The 23,558-nt window shown below is 39.3% G+C and overlaps 1 protein-coding gene across 33 annotated transcripts in view; it reads left to right on the top strand.

The window, feature by feature from the left end:
* The window catches only part of DIS3L2 (DIS3 like 3'-5' exoribonuclease 2), a 344,867-nt gene that overhangs the window by 111,354 nt on the left and 209,955 nt on the right, over positions 1-23,558 (top strand). For 14 of the 33 annotated variants that reach the window (XR_011439882.1, XM_023642560.2, XM_023642561.2 and 11 more), the window contains one exon: positions 1,564-1,635. The exons of 17 other annotated variants lie outside the window; for them this stretch is intronic. Coding sequence is in view for 15 of the 16 variants with exons in the window: in XM_023642560.2 (XP_023498328.1) it covers positions 1,564-1,635 (72 nt within the window). In the remaining variant the exon portion in view is untranslated. Of the gene's footprint in view, positions 1-1,563; positions 1,636-13,305; positions 13,365-23,558 lie in introns of all 33 variants that reach the window. 2 more of the 33 variants (XM_070270694.1, XM_070270695.1) reach the window with 2 other exon arrangements.

A 23,558-nucleotide genomic window follows, 5' to 3' on the forward strand; every position in this document is an offset into this window, starting at 1 on the left:
TTGACTGTTGCCTGTTTTTCCAGAACAGCTTGTATAGGATGGGAATTAACTGTTCCTTAAAATTTGTTAGAACTCATTGTGAAATTATCTGTATCTGCTATTTTTCAGGAGGCAAGATCTTTGTTCTTTTAATCTCTTTCATACGAATTGGTGTGTTCAAGTTCTCTATTTCTTTTTGTGCCAATTTTGGCACAATTTAATGGGAATTTATCCATTCGAATTTATTAGCATATAGAGGTTCCTAATACTCTTTAATATTCTTTAATTATTTAAAAACTTTGTGTCTGTGCTTTTCCCTCTCTTTTCATTCTATATTGCAATTATTTGAATCTTCTCTCTTTTTTCTTGATAACTCTTGCTTGCCAGAGGTCTATCTTATTAATCTTTTCAAGGGACATGCCTTTTACTTGTGTTATTTTTCTGTGTTTATTGTTCATGATGATGTTCTGTATATCATTGATATTTGCCTAACTTATCCTTGTTATTTAATTTAATTCCTTATTTTTGGGGTTTGCTTTTTTGCCCTTTTCCCAACTTCTTGAGTTGAATATTTAGCTTGTTAATTTTAACCTTTCTTGTGTCCTTTGAAATGTTTTTAAAGCTATAAATTTCCATCTAAATACTTCTTTAACTCTATTCTACAGATTTTGACATGCAGTATTTTTATTAGTTCTAAATATTTAATTTCCTTTATGATTGCTTCTGTAACTAGAATTGGTTATTTATTAAGGCTATTAAATTTCTTTTCTTTTTTTCTTCTTTTTGCTTTTTTTTTTTTTTTTTTGAGGAAGATTAGCCCTGAGCTAACAACTGCTGCCAATCTTCCCTTTTTTTTTGCTAAGGAAGACTGGCCCTGAGCTAACATCCATGCCCATCTTCCTCCACTTTATACACGGGATGCCTGCCACAGCATGGCCTGCCAATCGGTGCTGTGTCTGCACCTGGGATCCGAACTGGTGAACCCTGGGCTGCCAAAGTGGAACGTGTGAACTTAACTGCTGCACCACTGGGCCAGCCCCCTTTTTGCTATTCTTTTGATGTCAGTATTTAATTTTTTTGTATTATGGTCAAAGAAGAGGGCCTGTAAGTTGTTAATGCTTTATAATTTATTGAAGCCTCCTTTATAGTTTATTACATGGTCTTTATTTCTAGATATTCCATGTATGCTTTGAAAGAAAGATGTGGTATATATATCCAAAAACTTAATACATAATTATATTGTTCTTCTCTTCATAAGATCTTTATTATTTCAAGTACTTAATCTGTCAGTTTCTCAGAGGGATGTTTGAAAATATATGTCTATAAATTTTGATTTATTTATTTCTCCTGCAGTCTTGTGGCTTGTTATATTTTGAAGTTGTATTGTTAAGTGCATATGTGTATATTAGGATATACCTAGATATGTTTTTGTATACATGCATACCTGTAAATGTGTTTTCACATAATAATCACTGATATTTATTGAGCATTTACTGTGTACTCGGCCCTTTCTAAATACTTTAAAGTTAGTACTTATTATGTTTAATTATTTAATGCTTACAACACATCTAATATCTATTTCAGGAATATTTAAAGTATCTATCTCAGAGACAGTTGTAGTTTTTATTCCCAAAGGACAGAAAAGTTACACAGTTGGTAAGTACACTTTAGAATCCCTTGGTAGCTTTTTAAAAAATATCAATGCCCGGATACCACCCCAGACATTCTGGTCCAGTTGATCTGGTATTTTTAAAAAGCTCACCAGAGATTCAAGGATTCTTCTATGTAGCCAGAATTTAACAGTCCTAGACTTACCCTCTTTACCTTTCCTTATACTGTATCTCTCCTCATAAATAGCAATACACATAGCACAGGTTAAAGATTTCGTAGTAGTCCAACCCTCAGTGTGATAATTGATTTGGTCAAGGATCATCAATAGATAACCAAAACCATTGGGTGAAAGGTTGTTGCAAACTAAGATATTCACATGGACTTGAAGTGTCATGCCACAAATGACTTACTACCTAATTATACTGGGCAAAATGTCCTTTTATAGTTGACAGATTTGGTGGTCACTTCCTTAACCAAGTGGTCAACCTTAGCATCACTAATAGTGCAACAATCTGACATTTTGTGTCTACTGATAGCATGTATTATTACACAACATCATGTGTGAAGTATTTGTGCCAAAAATGTTTCACCTGAATCAAGCTTCTGGCCCTAACTTCTAGTATACTGGAAACATAAGGAGTACTGGAGCAAGTTAAATGACACCGTGGGAGAACTAGTGAGATAAATCCATATGTGGGACAATCTATAGGACAACCAGCTTGTACTCTTCAAAAAAAGTCAATGTTAGAAAGAACAAAAAACAAGAGGAACTGTTCTAGAGGAGGAAGACCGAAAGAAACATAACCAAAAATAACGCGTGAACCTTGATTGGATCCTGGATTGGGGGAAAACTGATAACAATTGGGGAAATTTAAATTGAGACTGTATATTAGACAACATTTTGGAATTACTATTAATTTTCTTAGGCTTGATAATGATAGTGAAAACATATAAGAGAATGTAATTTTTTTAAATGCTTAAATTTTTTTTAATTGAGATAACATTGGTTTATAACATTATATAAATTTCAGGTGTACATCATTATATTTCAATATATCTGTGTAGATTACATCATGTTCACCACCCAAAGACCAATTATCATCCATCACCATACACACGTGCGAATCACCCCTTTCACCCTCTTCCTTCCCTGCTTCCCTTCTGGTAACCCCCAATCCAATTTCTGTCTCTATGTGTTTGTTTGTTGTTGTTTTTATCTTCTGTTTATGAGTGAGATAATATGGTATTTGGCTTACTGCTTCTGACTTATTTTGCTTAGCGTAATACCCTCAAGGTCCATCCATGTTGTTGCAAATGTCATGATTTCATCTTTTTTTATGGCTGAGTAGTATTCCGTTATGTATAAATACCATGTCTTCTTTCTCCATTTGTCCCTTCATGGGCACCTGGGCTTCCAAGTCTTGGCTATTGTGAATAATGCTGCAGTGAACACAGGGGTGCATATGTCTTAATGCATTCGTGTTTTCATGTTCTTTGGGTAAATACTCAGCAGTGGAATAGCTGGATCGTATGGTAGTTCTATTCCTAATTTTTAAAGGAATCTCCATACTGTTTTCCATAGTGGCTGCACCAGTTTGCACTCCCACTCGCAGTATATGAGAGTTCCCTTTTTTCCATATCCTCTCCAATACTTGTTATTTCTTGTCTTGTTAATTATAGCCATTCTGATGGGGGTGAGGTGATATCTCGTTGTAGTTTTGATTTACATTTTCCCTGTTAATTAGTTGTTGGACATCTTTTCATGTGCCTGTTGACCATCTGTATATCTTCTTGGGAAAAATGTCTGTTCAGATCTTTTGCCCATTTTTTAATTGGGTTTTTTTTTTGTTGTTGTTGAGATGTGTGAATTCTTTGTATATTTTGGATATTAACCCCTTATCAGATATATGGTTTGCAAATGTCTTCTCTCGATTGTTAGGTTGTCTTTTTGTTTTGTTGATGGTTTCCTTTGCTGTACAGAAGCTTTTTAGTTTGATGTAGTCATATTCTTTATTTTTTCTGTTGTTTCCCTTGCCTGGTCAGACATGGTACTTGAAAACATGCTGCTAAGACTGATGTTGAAGAGCATACTGCGTATGTTTTCTTCTAGAATTTTTATGGTTTCAAGTCTTTCATTCAAGTCTTTAATCCATTTTGGGTTAACTTTTGTGTATGGTGGAAGATAATGGTCTACTTTGATTCTTTTGCATGTGGCTTTCGAGTTTTCCCAACACCATTTATTGAAGAACCTTTCCTTTCTCCATTATATGTTCTTGGCTCCCTTGTTGAAAATTAGCTGTCCATAAATGTGTGGGTTTATTTCTGGGCTGTCAATTCTGTTTTGTTGATCTGTGTGTCTGTTTTGTGTCGGTACCATGCTGTTGTGATTACTATAGCTTCATAGTGTATTTTAAAATCAGGGAGTGTGATGCCTCCAGCTTTGTTCTTTTTTCTCAGGATTCCTTTGGCTATTCGGGGTCTTTTGTTGTTCCCTATAAATTTTAGGATTCTTTGTTCTATTTCTGTGAAAAATGTCATTGGAACTTTGGTAGGGTCTGCGTTGACTCTGTAGATTGCTTTCGGAAGTATGGACATTTTAACTATGTTAATTTTCCCAATCCAAGAGCATGGAATATCTTTCCATTTCTTTGTGTCTTCTTCAATTTCTTTCAACAATGTTTTATACTTTGCAGTGTGCAGGTCTTTCACCTCTTCAGTTAAATTTATTCCTAGGTATTTTATTCTTTTTTTTGCAATTGTAAATGGGATTATATTCTTAATTTCTCTTTCTGCTACTTCATTGTTAGTGTGTAGAAATGCAACAGATTTTTGTATCCTACAACTTTACCATGTCCATTTATTTCTAAAAGTTTTTTGGTGAATTCTTTAGGGTTTTCGCTATATAAAATCATGTCATCTGCAAATGGTGGCAGTTTCACTTCTTCCTTTCCAGTTTGGATCCCTTTTATTTCTTTTTCTTGCCTGATTGCTCTGGCTATGACTTTAACACTATATTAAATAAGAGTGGTGAAAGTGGGCATCCTTGTCTGGTTCCTGTTCTTAGAGGGATAGCTTTCAGTTTTTCTCCATTGAGTATGATGTTAGCTGTGAGTTTGTCACATATGGCCTTTGTTATGTTGAGGTACTTTCCTTCTATACCCATTTTATTCAGAGTTTTTATCATAAATGGATGCTGTATCTTGTCGAATACTTTCTCCGAGTCTATTGAGATGATCATGTGGTTTTTATTCTTCATTTTCTTAATGTGGTGTATCATGTTGATTGATTTGCAGATGTTGAGCCATCGCTGCATTCCCTGGAATAAATCCCACTTGATCATGGTGTGTGACCTTTTTCATGTATTATTGTTTTCTTTTTCTAGTATTTTGTTGAGGATTTTGCATTGATGTTCATCAGTGATATTGGCCTGTAATTTTCTTTTTTTGTGTTGTCCTAGTCTTGTTTTGGTATCAGGGTAATCTTGGCCTTGTAGAATGAGTTAGGAAGCTTCCCTTCCTTTTCAATTTTTTGTAAGAGTTTGAGAAGGATAGGCATTAAGTCGTCTTTGAATGTTTGGTAGAATTCACCAGGGAAGCCGTCTGGTCCTGGACTTTTATTTTTTGGGGAAGTTTTTGATTACTGTTTTGATCTCCTTACTGGTAATTGGTTTATTCAGAGTCTCTGTTTCTTCTTGATTCAGTTTTGGAAGTTTGTATAATTCTCAGAATTTGTTCACTTCTTCTAGATTATCCAATTTGTTGGCATATAGCTTTTTGTAGTAGTCTCCTGTCATCTTTTGTATTTCTGAAGTATGCATTGTAATTTCTCCTCCTTCTTTTCTGATTTTATTTACTTGAGCCTTCTCTCTTTCTTCTTTGTGAATCTAGCTAAAAGTTTGTCAATGTTGTTTATGTTTTCAAGGCACCAACCTTCGTTTCATTGATCTTTTTCTATTTTTTTAATTCTCTATTTCATTTATTACTGCTCTGATTTTTATTGTTTCCTTCCTTCTACTGATTTTGGGCTTTGTTTGTTCTTCTTTTTCTAACTCCTTTAGGTGCACCGTCGGATTGTTTTTTTGAAATTTTTCTTGTTTCTTGAGGTAGAACTGTATTGCTATAAACTTCTTAGAACTGCTTTTGCTGTATCCCATAAATTTTGGCATGTTGTATTTTCATTTTCATTTGTCTCCAGATATTTTTTGATTTCTCCTTGATTTCTTTATTGACCCTATCATTGTTTAGTTGCATTTTGTTTAGTCTCCACATATTTGTGGCTTTTCCAATTTTCTTCCTTTAGTTGATTTCTAGTTTCATACTGCTGTGGTCAGAAAAGATGCTTGGTGTTATTTCAGTCTTAATTTATTGAGACTTGTTTTGTGGCCTAATATGTGATCTATCCTGGAGAATGTTTCATTTACATTCAAAGAGAGTGTGTATTCTGCAGTTTTTGGATGGAATATTCTATGTATGTCTACTAAGTCCACCTGGTCTAATGTATTGTTTAAGGCAGTGTTTCCTTGTTGGTCTTCTGTTTGGATGATCTATCCATTGGTATAAAGGGAGTGTTAAAGTCCTCTCCTATTATTGTGTTACTGTCTTTTTCACCTTTTATGTCTGTTAGAGTTGCTTTATATATTTAGGTGCTCCTATGTTGGGTGCACAGATATTTACAAGTGTTATATCCTCTTGTTGGGTTGTTCCCTTTATCATTAGGTAATGCCTTTCTTTGTCTCTTGTTCCAGTTGTTGTTTTAAAGTCTGTCTGTCTGATATAAGTATTGCTACCCCAGCTTTCTTTTCATTGCCATTTGCATGGAGTATTTTTTCCTATCCCCTCACTTTTCAGTTTGTGTGTGTCTTTAGGTCTTAAGTTTGCCTCTTGTATGCGGCATGTATATGCATCTTCTTTTTTTATCCAATAAGCCACTCTCTGTCTTTTGATTGGAGCATTTAGTCCATTGAAGAATGTCCTTATTCTTAAGAGATGTCTTTATTAGGAGATACTGGCTAAAGTGCTTGGGGTGAAGTATCTTGATGTCTTTAACTTACTTTCAAATGGGTCAGAAAACAAAACAAGGCAAAACTCTGTGTGTGTTTGTGTGTGTGAGGCTGCGTGCAAGAGAAAGCAGGTGCAGCAAAAGTTTAACATTGGATGAATCAGTGAGTGTTTGTAATATCACTCTTTCAACTTTTTAGTGAATTTAAAAGTCTTTAAAATAAAAAATTGGGTGAAACATATCCTATGCATTACTGAAAGAAAAGAATTGCCATCTCCACAGCTTAGGTATGTAGTTCAAGAGCTGGCATTGCTCTTCCCCAGGCTTTGGCTCCAAAGTATTCTAGAGCATGAAATTACTACTGCTTGTAGTTAAAAATTCACCTGGTTTGGTCTGCTCTTTTCAGTTGGATATTTTTCCTAGTAATTAATTTTATTTAAAGAATCATAATTTTATTTCCCATTAAAAATACCTATGTCTCACACAAGGTGTCAGTAAAGAAAATCTTCTCTAAAAAATTTTAAATTGTTTGAATAACAGTGGATTAAGAGAGAGTCTTGGGAAAATTAATGAAGCCTTCCAATATTTTTGCAAAAATTACTGTTTTTTATGGGTGTACTGTAAAAGTTAAACAGAATGAGGCCATGTTATACCAGCATATAATTTAAAAAGCTTATACAAAAACCTGTTATTCTACGTAGTACATGCTTGCATTGATAACCTAAAATTTGTTAAATAACTTTTTATTTTTATAAAATAAAATTTATTTTTCCCACTATGATCTGTAAAATTTGGTTCCTACTTTAAAGTGAGTTTACTTTTGGGCCTTTTGCTGCTATAACTTATCTTTAGATATCTTATATTTTTTGTCTCTTTGACCTGGCACAGAGCAGGCATTCAGTTAGTGGTAGCCTGGGTGAGTGGAAACAGCAGTAGACTTGGGAGTGAGGTGAGCAAGGTTGGAGTCCCTACTCTGCTTCTGAAATGAGGGAGTTGGGCAAAATTATGTCAGAAGTTCCTTCTAGGTATAAAGTTCCATGGCAAAATATATTTTTGATAATGTTAAGGATTTAATCAGGGAAGCTGTGATGAGTCATGGGCAGAAATGGTTTGGGGGTTCTTCCATTGATACCTGCTCCGTCCCTTAAAACCATGACAGCCTGTGCCACTTACCGCTGCCGTTTGTTTATTCATCTACTCAGCAATTATGGAGTGATTATGATGCTCCCGATGCTGTGCTGGGCCCAGGCCTTACAAAGGTGAAGCATGCATGCAATCCATCCGTCTAATGGATTTTTACCAAGAGCCTGCTAAGTGCCAGGCATCTTGTGTAGCCTTGTGTCCCCAGTGACTGGGGAGCTCTTCAAGAGGTACCTCCTTACAGATGCCTACTGCTCCTCTCCCCCCTCCCTCTTTTCCCACAGCTGACCCCAGAACTTCTTTGTTTGGCTGTGGAAAGGTTAATGCTGATTACAATAATTTATATGAATTGCTTGCCATTTATGTCTTTTCGCCTCACTGCACAGCGACCCCTGCTATTGTCTATATATCGGATAATCTCTCTTTTGAGTTTTCATTAAAGCATTTACATCCAATTCACCTCTGCTGCATTGCTCACAGAGCACAGCAGCTCCAGGGGCTCTGGTCTTACTGCTACCCTGTTCTCCTCTTATCCTGTTCTTGGAGCGTATGAGCTGCAGAAACGAAGTGCTGGGTCAGCCCCCACGTTCTGCCAGTCCCTCTCTTCACCACAGGCTCTCTCTCCTTTAGCAGGTGTGATTTGAGAGTTAGAAACACCACAGAGCATAAAAGATATGATTGCAGGTTATTTGGAAGTTTTTTGTGGTTCATCCTGACTATGAACATGAACATGTTCATGGAATTGAGTACTCTTCTGCTTCTATTTTGTGATGTGTAATGTTTTTTAACTTTAAAGCAACCCCTTTTCCTTTATTAGCAGTTTCTGTTCTTTTCCTTTATTAGCAATATCACTGAGAATATTAAACATTCTTGTGGAAATTCAAACAGATTTTCGTTGTAAACTCTAAAGAATCGAATAACTTTATTTAAACCAGTGATTCTCAAGTTCTTTTCATCTCTGGATACCTGTACACTCTTAAAAATTATTGAAGACTCCAAAGTGCTTTTGTGTATATAAATTATATCTATCAATATTTCTGTATTTAAAATTACAACTAAGAAAGCTTTAAAATATTAATGCAAGATATGTGCACTTACTTGTAGTTGTGTTTCTGTGTACATTTAAAGAAAACTCCAGATTTCAAAATAAGGACTTATTGGGCATTAATGAGGTTAATGAGATTATAGTAAATATAATCACAGTTGGAATACTGAGGAAAAAATAGAATTAACCTCTAAAATGTACTTGTTTATACTTTAAATCTAATATCTTAGAAAATTGTGGAAAAGACAAGAATACATAAACACACTTTCTGTTAGTCACTAGAGCAGGAGTTATCAAAAGTATTGTGTAAAGGACCAGATAGTAAATATTTCCAGCATTGTGGGCCACACTGAGACACAGACTTCTCTGTCACAACTACTCAACTCTATTGTATCCTGAAACCGTGGTGGAGAATATGGCTGGATTTGGTCTGCTGGCCAGTTTAGTTTGCTGACCCCTACTTTACACTCATGAGAGAATGAAAGTGAAAAGAAAAAATGAAGGGTTAATATAATTGCGAACAGAGTCTTGACCTTGTGGACCTTCTGACAGGGTCTCAGACCACACTTGGAGAAAGACAGGTTTAAGCTATTGAAATCGATAGTTGATGCTGAACAGGACTTTAGTGCATGTTTTAATTATTCTTTACTGTTAGGAATTTCCACACTTCTTTAGTTCCTTAGTTTTAAGTAGTTATTGGATTGTTTTTTTCCCTTATTTTTTCCTGTGGAGTGCTAATTATAATAATTCAGGCTAAAATCTGTTGCCTCAATCCTTTTGCTCAGTTGTGGGGTCTTTTTGGGGGAGTTTGTGCCCTGTTTTGCTGTTTTGACTATAGCGTGGTCTATCTACATCTTAATTTATCAAACCTATTCACATTGTGAATTCCAGAATCTTAGATCCTCTTAATATGTTTACATAGTTTATATATAGCATTATCTTACACATTTCTTATTAGAAAATACTTGAGTATTTTGTATGTTTTAGTATTAACTTGAAATTTTTTCTAGTATTTTCCCCATAGGTAATAGTTGTTATGTAAGAGAGCTATTGGGGTTGTTTTTGTGTATTTTTTAGCTTGATACCTTAATGAATGCTCTTATTATTTCTAATAACTTTTTAGTTGGTTGTTTTAATTTTCTAGGTATAAAATAACTTTATCTGCAAATAATAATTTTGCCCCTTCGTTTCTAATTTTGTGCTTCTTATTTATTACCTCATTTCAATGGCCATTGCTTTAAGAACTGTATTACATAATAGTGGTGCTTGCCTTCTTCCGGACTTAATGGGAATGCTTCCAGTATTAAACCCTCAAGCGCAATACTGGTTATTGGCTGGAGACCCAGTTAACCAAGTGTCCTCTTTCTTTTTTACTAAAAGTCTCTATTGGGAATGGATATTGAATTTTTTTCAAGTGTCTTGAGCTTCTTTCAAGATGCTGTTTTTCCCTTTGGCTTGTTTACATGATGACATGTAACATTGAATAATTCTTGTATCCCTCATTCAACCATGACCCTCATTTGGTCATGGTACATAACATGTTTTAACATGTAACTCAGTTCTGTTTGCTAATAATTTATGTATGATTTTTGGATTTCTAATACAAAATGTGATATTAGTCTGCAGTTTCTTTTTATTGTGCTGTCTTTATTGTGTTTATCAGGCTCTATTAACTTTGTAGGAAGAATTGGGGAGCGTTTCTCAGTGCTCTGGAGCAGTTAAAAGAGCATCGAGAATAAGCACATTTTCTCGGACTTGAAACATGGACTAGAGCTTTCTTTAGCTTGCAGCTTTCTCCATCTCTAATGATTACTAAATTCTGTAGGGTTTTTTTTTTTTTTTTAAGATTTTATTTTTTCCTTTTTCTCCCCAAAGCCCCCCAGTACATAGTTGTATATTCTTCGTTGTGGGTCCTTCTAGTTGTGGTATGTGTGACGCTGCCTCAGCGTGGTTTGATGAGCAGTGCCATGTCTGCGCCCAGGATTCGAACCAACAAAACACTGGGCCACCTGCAGCGGAGTGTGCGAACTCAACCACTTGGCCACGGGGCCAGCCCCATGTAGGGTTTTTAACTCTTGCATTAATTTTGATAATTTATGTTTTCTAGGAAAGTCAAACATTTTAAACACATATTCTGATAGAATAGAATTGTACAGTCTTTTCAGTTGTTTAATTTCCCCTGCATCTGTGATCATAACCCCTTTCAGTTTCCCCCTCATTTTGTATTATACTAGCTAGTGACCTATCTGTTTAATTTTTAATAGAAATTTACTTTACTCTTTTTATTTATTATAAGTAACTAATTTCTACTTTTATGTTTTATTACTAGGGACTTTCTTTTAGAGGTGTTAAGTCTGAGGTGGTCATCTGTAGCTGGAGATACAAGTTGACGTTCATGACAGAAGTTTGGACTGGAAATGTAGTTTAGAGTCATTGGTATCTAGTTAGTTCCTTGAAGAACTCCTCTATCCTAAGAGTTCCTTTAAAGGCCTGTTGGGGGACAGGGGCTTACCTGTTCCCTTCTGCCCCTGGGTTCCCCTCCTTGAAAACAATAAATATTGTTTTTCAGACTGTTCCTTGCCTTAGAGTCTGTGTAACAAACAGAAATTCTTGTGGGTTAAAAAAAAATTGTGTGTGTGTGGTAAAATACATATAGCAAAAAACTTACCATTTTAACCATTTTTAAGTATACAGTTGAGTCCATTACATGCATGATGTTGTGCCACTGTTACTACAGGCTTTTCCAAAACCTCTTCATCACCCTAAACAGGAACTCTATAACTATTAAGCAATACCTCCTCATGTCACCTCCCCCAACCCCTGATAACCACTAATTACTTCCTCTCTATAAATTTGTCTATTCTTGATATTTCATATAAGTGGAATTGTACAATATTTCTCCTTTTGTATCTGGCTTATTTCATTCAGCATCATGTTTTCAAGCTTCATCTATATTGTAGCATGTATTGAAATGTCATTCCTTTTTATAGCTGAATAATATTCCATTATATAGTGTATACCACATTTTGTTTGTCCATCCATGTTGATGGACACTTGAGTTGTTTCCATCTTTTGGTTATTAAATAGTGAGTAATGCTGAAATGAACATTGGTGTGCAAGTATCTGAGTCTCTGTTTTCAGTTCATTTGGGCGTATACCTAGGAGTAAAATTGCTGGATCATATGGTAATTCTGTGTTTAGCTGTTTGAGAAATGTGGGGTTTTTTAAAAGGAATTTTGGTGTTGTTAATTACATGGTTATTAGAAGGGTTAACAGAAATAGAAAATCATAATGAATTATAAGAAATCTTGAAATAATAATAATTACATCTGTTCTTTATTGAAATATAACTGGAGCTTGTCCAATTCTTTCTCCAACTTGTCCTTTTTGCTTCCTCCTCTTCCCATTTTTTGTTGTGGTGTCATTCCTCCCTACTTACCTATTTTCACTTTGACACATCAGGAGACCTGGGGGCTTGGGTTTCAGAACATTTTTCTAACATTACATGTAATTTATTTTATAGAACATACTCTGTCCCAATCCATTCCTTACAACACCTGGGAATAAACATGCCTGTCAGCTTGCTTGCTAGTACTTTTAACACAAAGTTGTTGGAATGGAAATTTCAATAAAAGGAAGTACTCTATAATAAACATTATTCATGCTGTTGTCTGCAAATAGGAGTTCCCAGGCCTCTAGTGTGTCAGTCACTGTGTGCCTGCCCTTCTCCTCAGTGGAGAATGAAGACTTCAGGGTCCCTGGAGTCACCCTCCCTATGGCTCTTTTAACACCCTGTTCAGTATGGCACCTCTGATTGTCTTGCTTGCAGTGCACTTTTAGCTTTATACTTGGCTCCCTGGGATTATTTAATAATCCGCTTTTCTGGGCTCATGGGTAATGAGAAGGAAAGATCAACCTGTATGTGTGATGGTCTCATTTTCTCCTTATTTGCTATCCCTTGCTCACTAGATTCCAGTCACCCTTGGAATCTTTCTTCCCCCTCCACCTGCTCATCTCCCTCTCTGGTACTTTCCAGGTCAGGCCAGTCCATGCTGGTGACAAGGGTCATATCTGTTTACGGTTACCTTCCATTGCCATAGAAATCATAAAATTCTGGGCCTGCACAGGTCCTACAAGATCATGTACTCTTCTGGACATGTGATAGTCTACCCTAGAGGCTTGCAGTGGAGCACTTTACATTATTTATAAATTTTTAATGACATGAAATGAAAATAGTAAATTTGCTTTCCGTAAGACTGCAAAGTCAAATTACTTCACTTTTGATACAAATGATACCAGCTCCCCGTGGTAACATTGATTTTTCTTGCTGATCAGAAGCTCTAATAATCAGTTACATGTTTTTGATTAAAAAAAACCAGGATAGCAAATTAATTTTCCATGCAGTTAAATTACTAAAAGTACTTCAAAGTATGAGATCCTTGGGAAAAATTAATTTTTAAAAACATGCTATAAAAAATCTGTGATTAAAAGGTTGGAAACAACTGATCTAGCTCATCCTTTTTGTTTTACAGACGAGGAAACTGAGGCTCAGAGAAGTTACTTGGCTTGTCCAGTGTCCCACAGGAAGTTAGTGAGTTCATAGAAAAAAATGCCTTATTCCTGTAATAGCAACAGACAATTTCACCAAATGGGTCATACTTTTGGAAGAGCAAATCATGCCAGATCAGTTTAATTTCTTTCTATAAGAATCTGGTGGACATTGTTCATTGGCCACCTAGTATCTGTTTCCCCTTTTCCCTTTCCCGTGTGTACCCAGATTTTCATCTGGACATCTGCTCCTTCCCCAGATCCCTTGTACTTGGGCGAAGTTGACTGCAGCTGCTGAGCTGAGTCTTGGTTGCCTTAAGTCAGTTGCTTGGTAGACGTTCTTACCTTTTGCCAATAGAACTTTCTGCAGCAATGGAAATGCTCTAATCTATACTGTCCGATACTGCAGTCACTAGCCACATCTGGCTGGTCAGCACTTGAAATGTGGCTAATGTGACTGAAACACTGCATTTTTAATTGTATTTAATTTTAATTAATTTTATTTCAAATAGCTACATGTGATTTGTGACTACTGTGTTGGATATTGCAGCTTCCTACCATTTTCTCTTCCATAGGCACATGACCTAAGCAGTCTAATCAGGGTGACTCCTGCTCGGAATTCTGGGATGTAAGTAGTTTTCTGATGGATATGAACAGGAAACATATATCCCTAATTGCTACTGGCAGCTGTCTTATCACTTGCTAAGTGTTGTGAATGGAAGAGTGGAGAATCAGAAAAAAACCTGGGCCCCAACAGCCATTAGTGGGCCCTGGATCAACTGATCCTGAAGCCTGCCTTACCTCTGGTCTTCCAGCTGCTTAAACCAATGAGTCACCTTTGATACATAGGCCAGTTTGTGTTGAACGTTCTGTCATTTCAACCAAGAGCATCTAAGCAGATAACAGAGGGAATAACAAGCCGGTATTGTGCTGGGAAAAGAAGGATAAATAAAGAGTAAAATCTTGACGCTTGTTCTTGAGGTAAAATTAGTCTATAAGAGGAGATACGGTAACAGACACGTGTTTTGGGTCTTGCCTACCTTAGTCCCCTTCAGTGGGAATTTCCTTTACTAAAGTGGTATCCGCCCCTGTCCCCAGGACCTTGGTTGGACCATGAGTAGACTCCTGTCCCAAAGAACATCAACACATTGACCAGTTACTCGTTAGATATTTTTTCTCCACATCTCAAGGATCCTGGAATTAAAATGTCACATGGAATGAGGACTGGAGACAAAATTATTAGGGAATAGAGGCTGCTGGTAACCACAGACAGTGCACATAGAGAAGAGGAACAGATCTGCAGAGAGAGGGAGGGACCGTTCAGAGACGAAAGAGGAGAAAGTGAAAGGAGGAGGGAGGAAGAGTAAGAAAAAAAGAAGACAGTTTATTCTTTGGGCCTTGAAAGATGAGTAGGGTTTGCCAGGTGAAGAATGCTATAGGTATTAACAGGGGCACAGAGGTGGATGGTAGGTAGAGTAATAGCTACAGTGGGAATAGTGCAGGATGTAAGGTGGGGAACCTGGAGAGGAGGCTAGAAAAATAGGCTATGGTGAGGTTTTGCCCAGTTTCCTCTGGCTGCTAAGAGATCGGGGTAGTAGGGAGTCATCCAAGGTTGTTATGGAAAGGAGACTGATTGTTAGAAAGAGGTGAGAAGTTGGGGCATGGCATGGGCCCACTTAAGATTAGAGATGCTGGAACACGTGACTGGGACCAGTGGCAGCTGGAATGCAGAAGGAGGGGATAATTAGTGAGATATTTCAGAACTAGAGTTGACAGAGTTCGATGGCAGATCAAATATTGAACTTGAGGCAGAGGAGGATTCAAGAATGAGATTAACTTGATATCTAGTTTAGCAACTGCATGGGACCTGACATTCTTAAGTGAGAAAAATAATACCAGGGGTGAGAAGGACTATAAATTCAGGTTCTGATCAAATGTTGAATTTGAGTTACTTAGGGGATATTCAGATTGTGACATCCAGTAGGTGATTGGAAATAGAAGTATAGACCCAGAAGATGGATGGTGAGAGTTACAGACCTGAACATTTCCAGTTGAACCAGTAGATGGCCCCCAATTGGAATTACTTGAAGTAGTCATTGTCCTATAAAACCGAGTGACAAGCTTGTACATATGGAAAACTCAGGGGCAAGGGTAAGGATTGGGAAGTAACTCTGATAAAGGTTTTAAGAGCCTGTACAAGATCTAACAGAAAATTGTATAGAACTAAGAAGGAAGTGATGAGTATTTTCAAGAAACAAAGGAATGCCTCTCTTTCCTTAGTGAGTATCAAATGATTAAAGATTCTTTTCTCTTTTTTTTTTTGAGGAAGATTAGCCCTGAGCTAACATCTGCTGCCAATCCGCCTCTTTTTTATTTTTTATTTTTTGCTGAGGAAGACTGGCCCTGAGCTAACATCTGTGCCCATCTTCCTCTACTTTATATGTGGGACGCCTACCACAGCATGGTGTGCCAAGCGGTGCCATGTCTGCACCTGGGATCCGAACCAGTGAACCCCAGGCCACCAAAGCAGAACATGTGCACTTAACTGCTGTGCCACCGGGCTGGCCCTGATTATTTTCATTTAAAAAGACTAATTCTTGTGGCTGGCCCGGTGGCATAGTGGTTACGTTTGCATGCTCTGCTTTGGCAGCCTTGGATTTACGAGTTTGGATTCTGAGTGTAGGTCTACACACTGCTCATCAAGCCATGCTGTGGTGGTGTCCCACATACGAAATAGAGGAAGATTGGCACAGGTGTTAGCTCAGGGGCAATCTTCCTCACCAAAAAAAAGTAAGTAAATAAAAAGACATTCTCACAATTACTTAAAATCAACCTTTATTCAGGGACGAGCGGATTGTCAGAGAAAAGTTCTATTTGGTATTTATTGAGGTGGGAAACTGAGAATCGGCCACAGGTTGGCATAGTTAATGTCTTCCTTCCCACCTCCCTCTACCTGGGATTCTGAGCACTACTGTCCGTGAAGTTGGTGTTCAGGTCTTCAGATTCCTCGAAGGGAAGGCCTAATCAAGCACATCTTCCCTGTTCATCCCTTTGGTCAGCACGCGCCAGGTTTACTCAGTTGAGTAATGAAGCCTTTTTTGTAACTTAGTGTCCAACCTGCTTCCTTAAGGTTTTGTGTATTTTTTGCTTTGTTAGAGACCCTTTCATTGCCACTGTGCAGAAATACGTGCCTACAGACTCATCATACTGGCATTGATTTCTCCTTTATTGGATCACTCTAAATAATGCCTTTTCTCCTTTGAGAACTACTCACTAGGTTTTTCAAATCATGCAGCAACATGTCAGGGCAAATCTTTGTCTAACTAATAGACTGATGGTGGCAATAACCTATTGAGATTTTCAAAAAGCTGTTGAAGATTCCAGCTAAGCCTGTTGGGGAAAAAACTGGGTTGTGTGGCTCTGGATGGGGAGAAGGAACTAACAGCTATCCTACTCTGGGTGTAGAATGTCCAGCATTTAAGACAGATCTTATTTAACATTTTACAGTAGAAAATTGTGCCTGATTTTCAGATACTGCTTAAAAAACAAAACTGAAAAACGAATGAGTCACCCCTACCCCTTTAAGTGGAACCAGCCTCCCACCCCTGCACACCCTTTCGCTAGCCCTCCGGGTGAAAGCTCGGTAAAGTCTCTCCTCTCTGCTCCCAGTTAGCTGACCCCCATTTGGCCGGTCTCCTCAGCTCTGACTCATTTGTTTGAGCCGGAAGCAGCAATCGAGTATGAACTTGATAGGCTCGACTTGGCTCTGACTCTCATTTTGACTCTCCTTATTTCAAAGCCCCTTTGATACCGGTTTCTAGACTACTACACTCTTGACTTTGCAGTTCACCCAGGCCTCTTCCACCTGCTGTTCCAGGTACAAATGCTCGTTGGGCCCACCTTGGTGCGTTGGGGCCAGGATCCAAACCTGTCTAGCTGGCCCTGTTTGCATCTCTACCATGGAAGGGGGATCCAACAAGATGTAGCAACACTCTTAGTAGGAAAAAAAAGTACTGAATAAGAGCTTTTGCTAGTCATTCTTGCCTCTTTTTTCCTTATTTGTAAAAAAAACCTTCATAATAAATACCTGCCTTGATTTCTTCACAGGTTCTTGCATAAATCAAATGAGGTAATGGAAAGGAAAGTCTCCTAAAAAGGAGAAAGCATAGTATTCCATCATGGGAATTTTCCAAAACGTTTTTTGAAGCCTGTTGCCTCTTGAAGCAACAAGTGTCAAATGAATCTTTCTGCAGAGGTTCTCAGACCATGTGATGTCAGTGATGAGCTCTAATGGCTGCCCTTGCCCACCTCCTGCCTGGGCTCTCCAGCCAGTGTTCTTGCACCTGCCCATTCAGATCTTAGGTCCAGCCAAACTGGACTTTGTATTGTTCCTAGCAATCCCTTCCCTCCTCTGCCTTTGTACGTCCATGCCTCCTCTTTTCTGCCGTGAATGCTGCCTAATTTCCCATCTCCTCCTGTGAAAATTCCTCCAATCTTTGAATGTCAACTGTCATTTTACATGTGTATTAATTATCTATCGCCGTGTAACAAATTGCCGCAAACTTAGTGGCTTAAAACAACACATTTACTATCTTGCATTTTATGTGGGTCAGTGTAATGTAGTAAGAAATATATATGTGGCCTCTGTTCCCAGTTCCTGCTGCAGAGCTTCTAAAACCCTTGGAATTTCCTGCATGATAGAAGCGTCTCTTGTTCTATGAGGCTGCTCTTGGTGGGCTCCTGGATAGCTTCAGAATGGTGGCTGGTCACCCGAAAGACCAAGCCATGATTAGAAGCTTGAAATTTTTAGCCCCACCCTCCATCCTCCAGGGAGGGGAGAAGGGCTGGAGATTGAGTTAATAGTTGGTCATGCCTACGTGATGGAGCGTCCATAAAAATTTGTCCACTGTGGGGTTTGGAGAGCTTCTGGGTTGGTGAATGCATCTATATAGTGGGAGGGTGGTGCACCTTGACTCCACAAGGATAGAAGCTCCAGCACTTGGGGTCCTTCTGGACCTTGCCCTATATACCTCTTTATCTGACTATTCATCTCTATCGTTTATTATATTCTTTGTATTAAACCGATAAACATAAGTTAAGCATTGCCCTGAGTTCTGTGAGCCATTACAACAAGTTATTGAACCTAAGGAGGGGATCCTGGCAACCTCTTCCCCTGTTTGTAGCCAACTCAGACAAGTGTGGGTAACCTGGAGGCCCACTACTTGCGTTTGGTGTTTGAAGTTGGGGCCAATCTTATGGGACTGAGCCCTTAACCTGTGAAGTCTGCACTAACCCTGGGTAGTTAGTGTCAGAATTGAATTAAATTGTAGGACACCCAGGTGGTGTCCACAGAGAACTGGAGAATTGCTTGCTGTGGAAAACGCATACATTTGGTGTCCGAAGTGTTGTGAATAGAGGAAACAAGGTTCCCCTTTAGTCGAGAATCTGGACATAGCTCAGCTCTGTCCTCTGCTTCAGGGTTTCTCACAAGGCCACAGTCAAGGTGTTGCTCATCTGAAGGCTCGTCTGGGGAAGGATCTGCTGCTAAGCTTTTGTGGTTCTTGGCCAGATTCAGTTCCTTGTGGGCTCTTGAACTGAGGACCTCAGTTCTTTGCTAGCTGCTGGCCAGAGCCTGCTCTGAGCTCCTTGCTGCATGGGCGTCTCTGTATGGCAACTGGCTTCATCAGATCCAGCAAGGGAGAGAGTCTGCTATCAAGATAGAAGTTGAGTCTTATGTAACCTGACCGTGGAAGTGACACCCATCATGTTTGCCTTATTCTCTTGGTTAGAAGCAAGTCACAGGCCTTTCCCACACTTGAAGGAGAGGATTATACAAGGGCATGAAGGCCAGAGGTGTGAGGTTCATTGGGGGGTCATCTTAGAGTCTGCTCTACTTATTTCTTTCCAATAAGATCTTTCCCTTCAGTGACTCTTCTTCAGAGCTACTTTTTTTTCTTTTGCAGTTTACATTCCATGACTGATGTTATTTTGGTTGAACTTTTGAAAAAATTTCCCTCCTGTAACTGTTTTTGCTCATTTTTGTTGTGGTTCCCAGAACAGTCTTGTATTCAGCAAATGTTCTGCAGAGACTCCCCTTCCTTCCCTGCTTTGAAATTGAAGGATCAAACTAGTTCCTCTCCTGTTTAACACCTGAGTCCTTTTTTGCCTCGGCAGCCACATAGGATACATTATAAAACCTTCAGATTTGCCAATTTGGCGTCAAAAGCAGTGACTCATCCATGTCTATATAACCTGGCTGGGGTGATCTACATTAGTCTGATTTGCATTTATAACTGGAGCTTGTTACCTTATTAAGGAGAAGCAATTTTCCATCAAAGATGCTTCAAACATTAGCTGTTTTTGAGTGATGCATTGCTGTTTCCTGTGGGGCCTGATGTATCTCAGAAGTGATGCAGTCTGTAAAAATCAACTTCTTCTTTATTTTATTTTATTTTTTTTAAAGATTGGCACCTGAGCTAACAACCGTTGCCAATCTTTTTTTTTTTTCCCTGCTTTATCTCCCCAAACCCCCCAGTACATAGTTGTATATCTTAGTTGCAGGTCCTTCTAGTTGTGGGATGTGGGACGCTGCCTCAACGTGGCCTGACGAGCAGTGCCATGACCTCGCCCAGGATCTGAACCCTGGGCCGCTGCAGCGGAGCGCGTGAACTTAACCACTCGGCCACGGAGCAGCCCCTCAACTTCTTCTTTAAACTGTTTTCTTTTGCCTGGTAATGGTAACTTTGTGGTCCTCCTATTTTTAGATCACAGCAAATGAATTGGTAAAGGGGACTGGCTCTTGGAGAAGCAGCATTTTAATTCTTTCCCTTTTGCCCAAGCAGTGGGCTGGGTCTTATTATATCTGTTGGAAATGTTCCAAAGGATGAAATATTGCATGTGCTTTCAGAGGCTTGGAACATGAGAGATATGTGTTTGACATATGTGGGATTGCAGACTCCAAATATGGCAAAACTCATCAAGTCTAGCCTCACATGCTTTGAGGTTAATCTTTACTTAACCCTCTAAAATATCTTAGCACTTTTTTCATTTCTTGAAGTTTTGATGGATAGCTACTACATAGATGGCAGGTAAAGAAACACCAGTCTGATTTTAGTAAACACTGTGTTTCTGGTGTTGAAATGATCACATCACAGTAAGATGTGAAGCTTGGCCCCTTTAAGAAAAACTCAGATGGAAGTCAATTTAAACTTGGAGGAATCATTCATCTGTTGGGAAAGATGCAGAATTAGTAAGTTAAAGCCAGCCATAGATGAGAACACATAAGTGTGTGTGCCTACATTCTGGGTCTTTTGGGAGCCATGAGGCTGAAAGCCAATTAAAGCTTTAATAGAGAGAAATTAAAAAGTGGTTTCTCCTGGGCCAAAGAAAGATTTGGAGCGGAGAGTGCTCAGAGAAAAGCAGAAGAGTGTTGATGATGTAATTAATATAGTTAACAGCTGGGAATGGAAATCAGCACAAAGCCCCATCTGAGAAGACAACCCTGTGAGGGACTCAGGTTTGGGCCTGAAAGCCACGCTATCCAGGTCTCAGCTCCAGCTCAGGAACCTGAATGCATTTGCATGGTCCGCTTGATGAGGAGGGTGACCAAATCCTGTCACGAGTACCTCCTTTCTTAATCCCTCACCAGGTTGTAAATTAGAACAGTGCAGGAAAATGGGGTAGTGGAGGGATTTTTTTTCTTCTTAATGCTTGAGTATTAGCTTCCTTTTCATTGATTTATTCATCCTATTACTCGTGGTATGTTAAGTCCTTCTTTCCCTGGTCTCTACTTATCTGTCTTCTCTCAATGTTATCATCTAATTGATGTTCCCAACCTCTACCCAGACATGTAGAACCATATCTCCAGCTTGGGTAGATGACATTGTCATACTTCTATCCTGTTGTCACCCCAAACTTGAAATGTGCCCAAAACAGAGTTGATTGACTTCTCCCAGTATCTTATCACTCAGGCACATCTCTCAAAAATCACCTTTTCTTTTTCATCCTCACTTCCGTCAGTTCTGTTCGGATCCTGAAGGTTCTGTGGCATCATGGGAAGGGATGAGGTGTCGGCATTCGTGAGACTTGGGTTTGAATCCTCTCCGTGCCACTTCCTGGCTGGTAACCATGGGCAAGCGTGTTATTGATCTTGGTGAGCCTCATTTCCCTTATCTCTAAAATTGGCATGACTATACCTGCCTCATTCGATTACTGGAGAATATTCACTGCGGTAGTGTATGTAAATCACCTAACGGTGCCAGGCGTGTGCAACAGGTGCTCCATAACTAGTTACTGTTATTATTTTGAACGCATAGAGCACAGTGCCTGGCATGTTCAGGCCTGCTGTTTTGGGGTGCTGTTCACATGTGATCCTCCCCTGGAATTTTGGAACCCAGCTCTGAATGGGGTGAGTATCCTAGCACTTTTCAGCACATGAATTTGGCTTCTGACTTTCGGAGAAACAAAAGGTGTCCCTGTGAACCCCTTCAGCCTTTGGCTGCCACACTTAGAAATGACTTGCTTCTAGACTCATCCCCTTCTCCATTTCTTCTGATACAGTGAAGTTGGCATCTCTCTGTCCTTCTGCCTGAGGTTAATCCTTTCCTCTGGGTTCTGGATCCCATCCCTTCCTGTCCAGGGGCCCCTCCCTTTTCTAATTGTGCCCTCTTCAACCGCACCTTCTTTAATGGTTCCTTCCCATCAGCAATTAACCATGTCCAAACCTCCCTTATCTTAAATAAAATAAAATAATAAAAATCATATTGTGATTTTTCTCTCCCCCTACAGCTGCCACCCTGTGTTATTCCGCTCCTTCACAGCCAGACTTCCGGAGCCTAGTACACACCCTCATCTCCGCAGTTCACCTCCCACTCAAGTCCCCATGCACGGCATTCTGACGTCACTGTTTCCTTCTTTGAAATTAGTCTCACTAGGGTTGCCTGTGACCTTGTCACTAAGGCCACGCAGCTGACCATGCTTTCTTTATTGAAACACTTGCTTTTTTTGGCTTCTCTGACTCCGCATTAGCTTGATTTTTCTCCTGCCTCTCTCACCACGCCTCAGTTTCCTTGCAAAGTTTCCTACCTGTGCTTTCTTAAATAGTGGTGTTCCTTACTGCTCTGACCTAAGCTTGCTTCCCTTTTAATTCGGAGCCCTCTCTGAAGGAGCCAGTCCACTCATTCATTTGCCTCCTGTACACAGGTGATACCCTCATTTCTCTCTCCAGCCCAGACTTCTCTCTTAAGCATCAGATCTAATATCCAACAGATCTAATATCCTACACCTCAGACTCACTAAGTCCCAACTGAACTTACATCCCCTCCTGATTGCCTGAAGATGCTCTTCCTATGGTAGCTCATTGCTCATTTGTCTATAGCAGTGGCTCTCATTCTTCAGTGTGAATCAGAATCAGAATCCTCTGGAGGGCTTGTTCCAACAGATTGCTGGGCCTCACCCCCAGAGCTTCTGAGTCAGTCGGTCTGGGGTGGGGCCTGAGAACTTGCATTTCTCAGAGTTCCCAGGTGATGCTGCTGGTCAGGGAACTATACTTTGTGAACTTCTGTTACAAGGAAATGAGGCAGTTTTTTCTGTTCCTTAGTCTACTTCTGTAACCTCCCCCACCTCCAGTTCCTCAGTAGCGTCTAAATAATCTTCTCAGTTTTGCCTTCTAAATACTTATCTATCCAGAAACTTCCATCCCCTCTGCCATTAGTCTGGTTTATTTAATTAATTAATTAATTAATTTTTTGAGGAAGATTAGTTGTGAGCTAACATCTGCCGCCAATCCTCCTCCTTTTGCCGAGGAAGACTGGCCCTGAGCTAACATCTGTGCCCATCTTCCTCCACTTTATATGTGGGATTCCTGCCACAGCATGGCCTGCCAAGCGGTGTCATGTCCGCACCTGGGATGTGAACCGGGGAACCCCGGCTGCCAAAGTGGAACGTGTGCACTTAATCTCTGCACCACCAGGCGGGTCCCTAGTCTGATTTATTTGAGTAACCTGCTAACTACTTCTTTTTTCTTTGCTTGAGGAAGATTAGCTCTGAGCTAACACCTGTGCTGATCTTCCTCCACTTTATATGTGGGTCACCACTACAGTGTGGCTGATGAGTGGTGTAGGTCTGCACCTGGAATCTGAACCCACGAACCCAGGCTGCTGAAGTGGAGTGCCCCAGACTTAACCACTACACCACAGGGCTGGCCCCTAACCTGCTAACTTCTTAAGTGCTTCTGCCT

Source organism: Equus caballus, chromosome 6, assembly GCF_041296265.1.
Source record: "Equus caballus isolate H_3958 breed thoroughbred chromosome 6, TB-T2T, whole genome shotgun sequence".
Taxonomy (NCBI): Eukaryota; Metazoa; Chordata; class Mammalia; order Perissodactyla; family Equidae; genus Equus; species Equus caballus.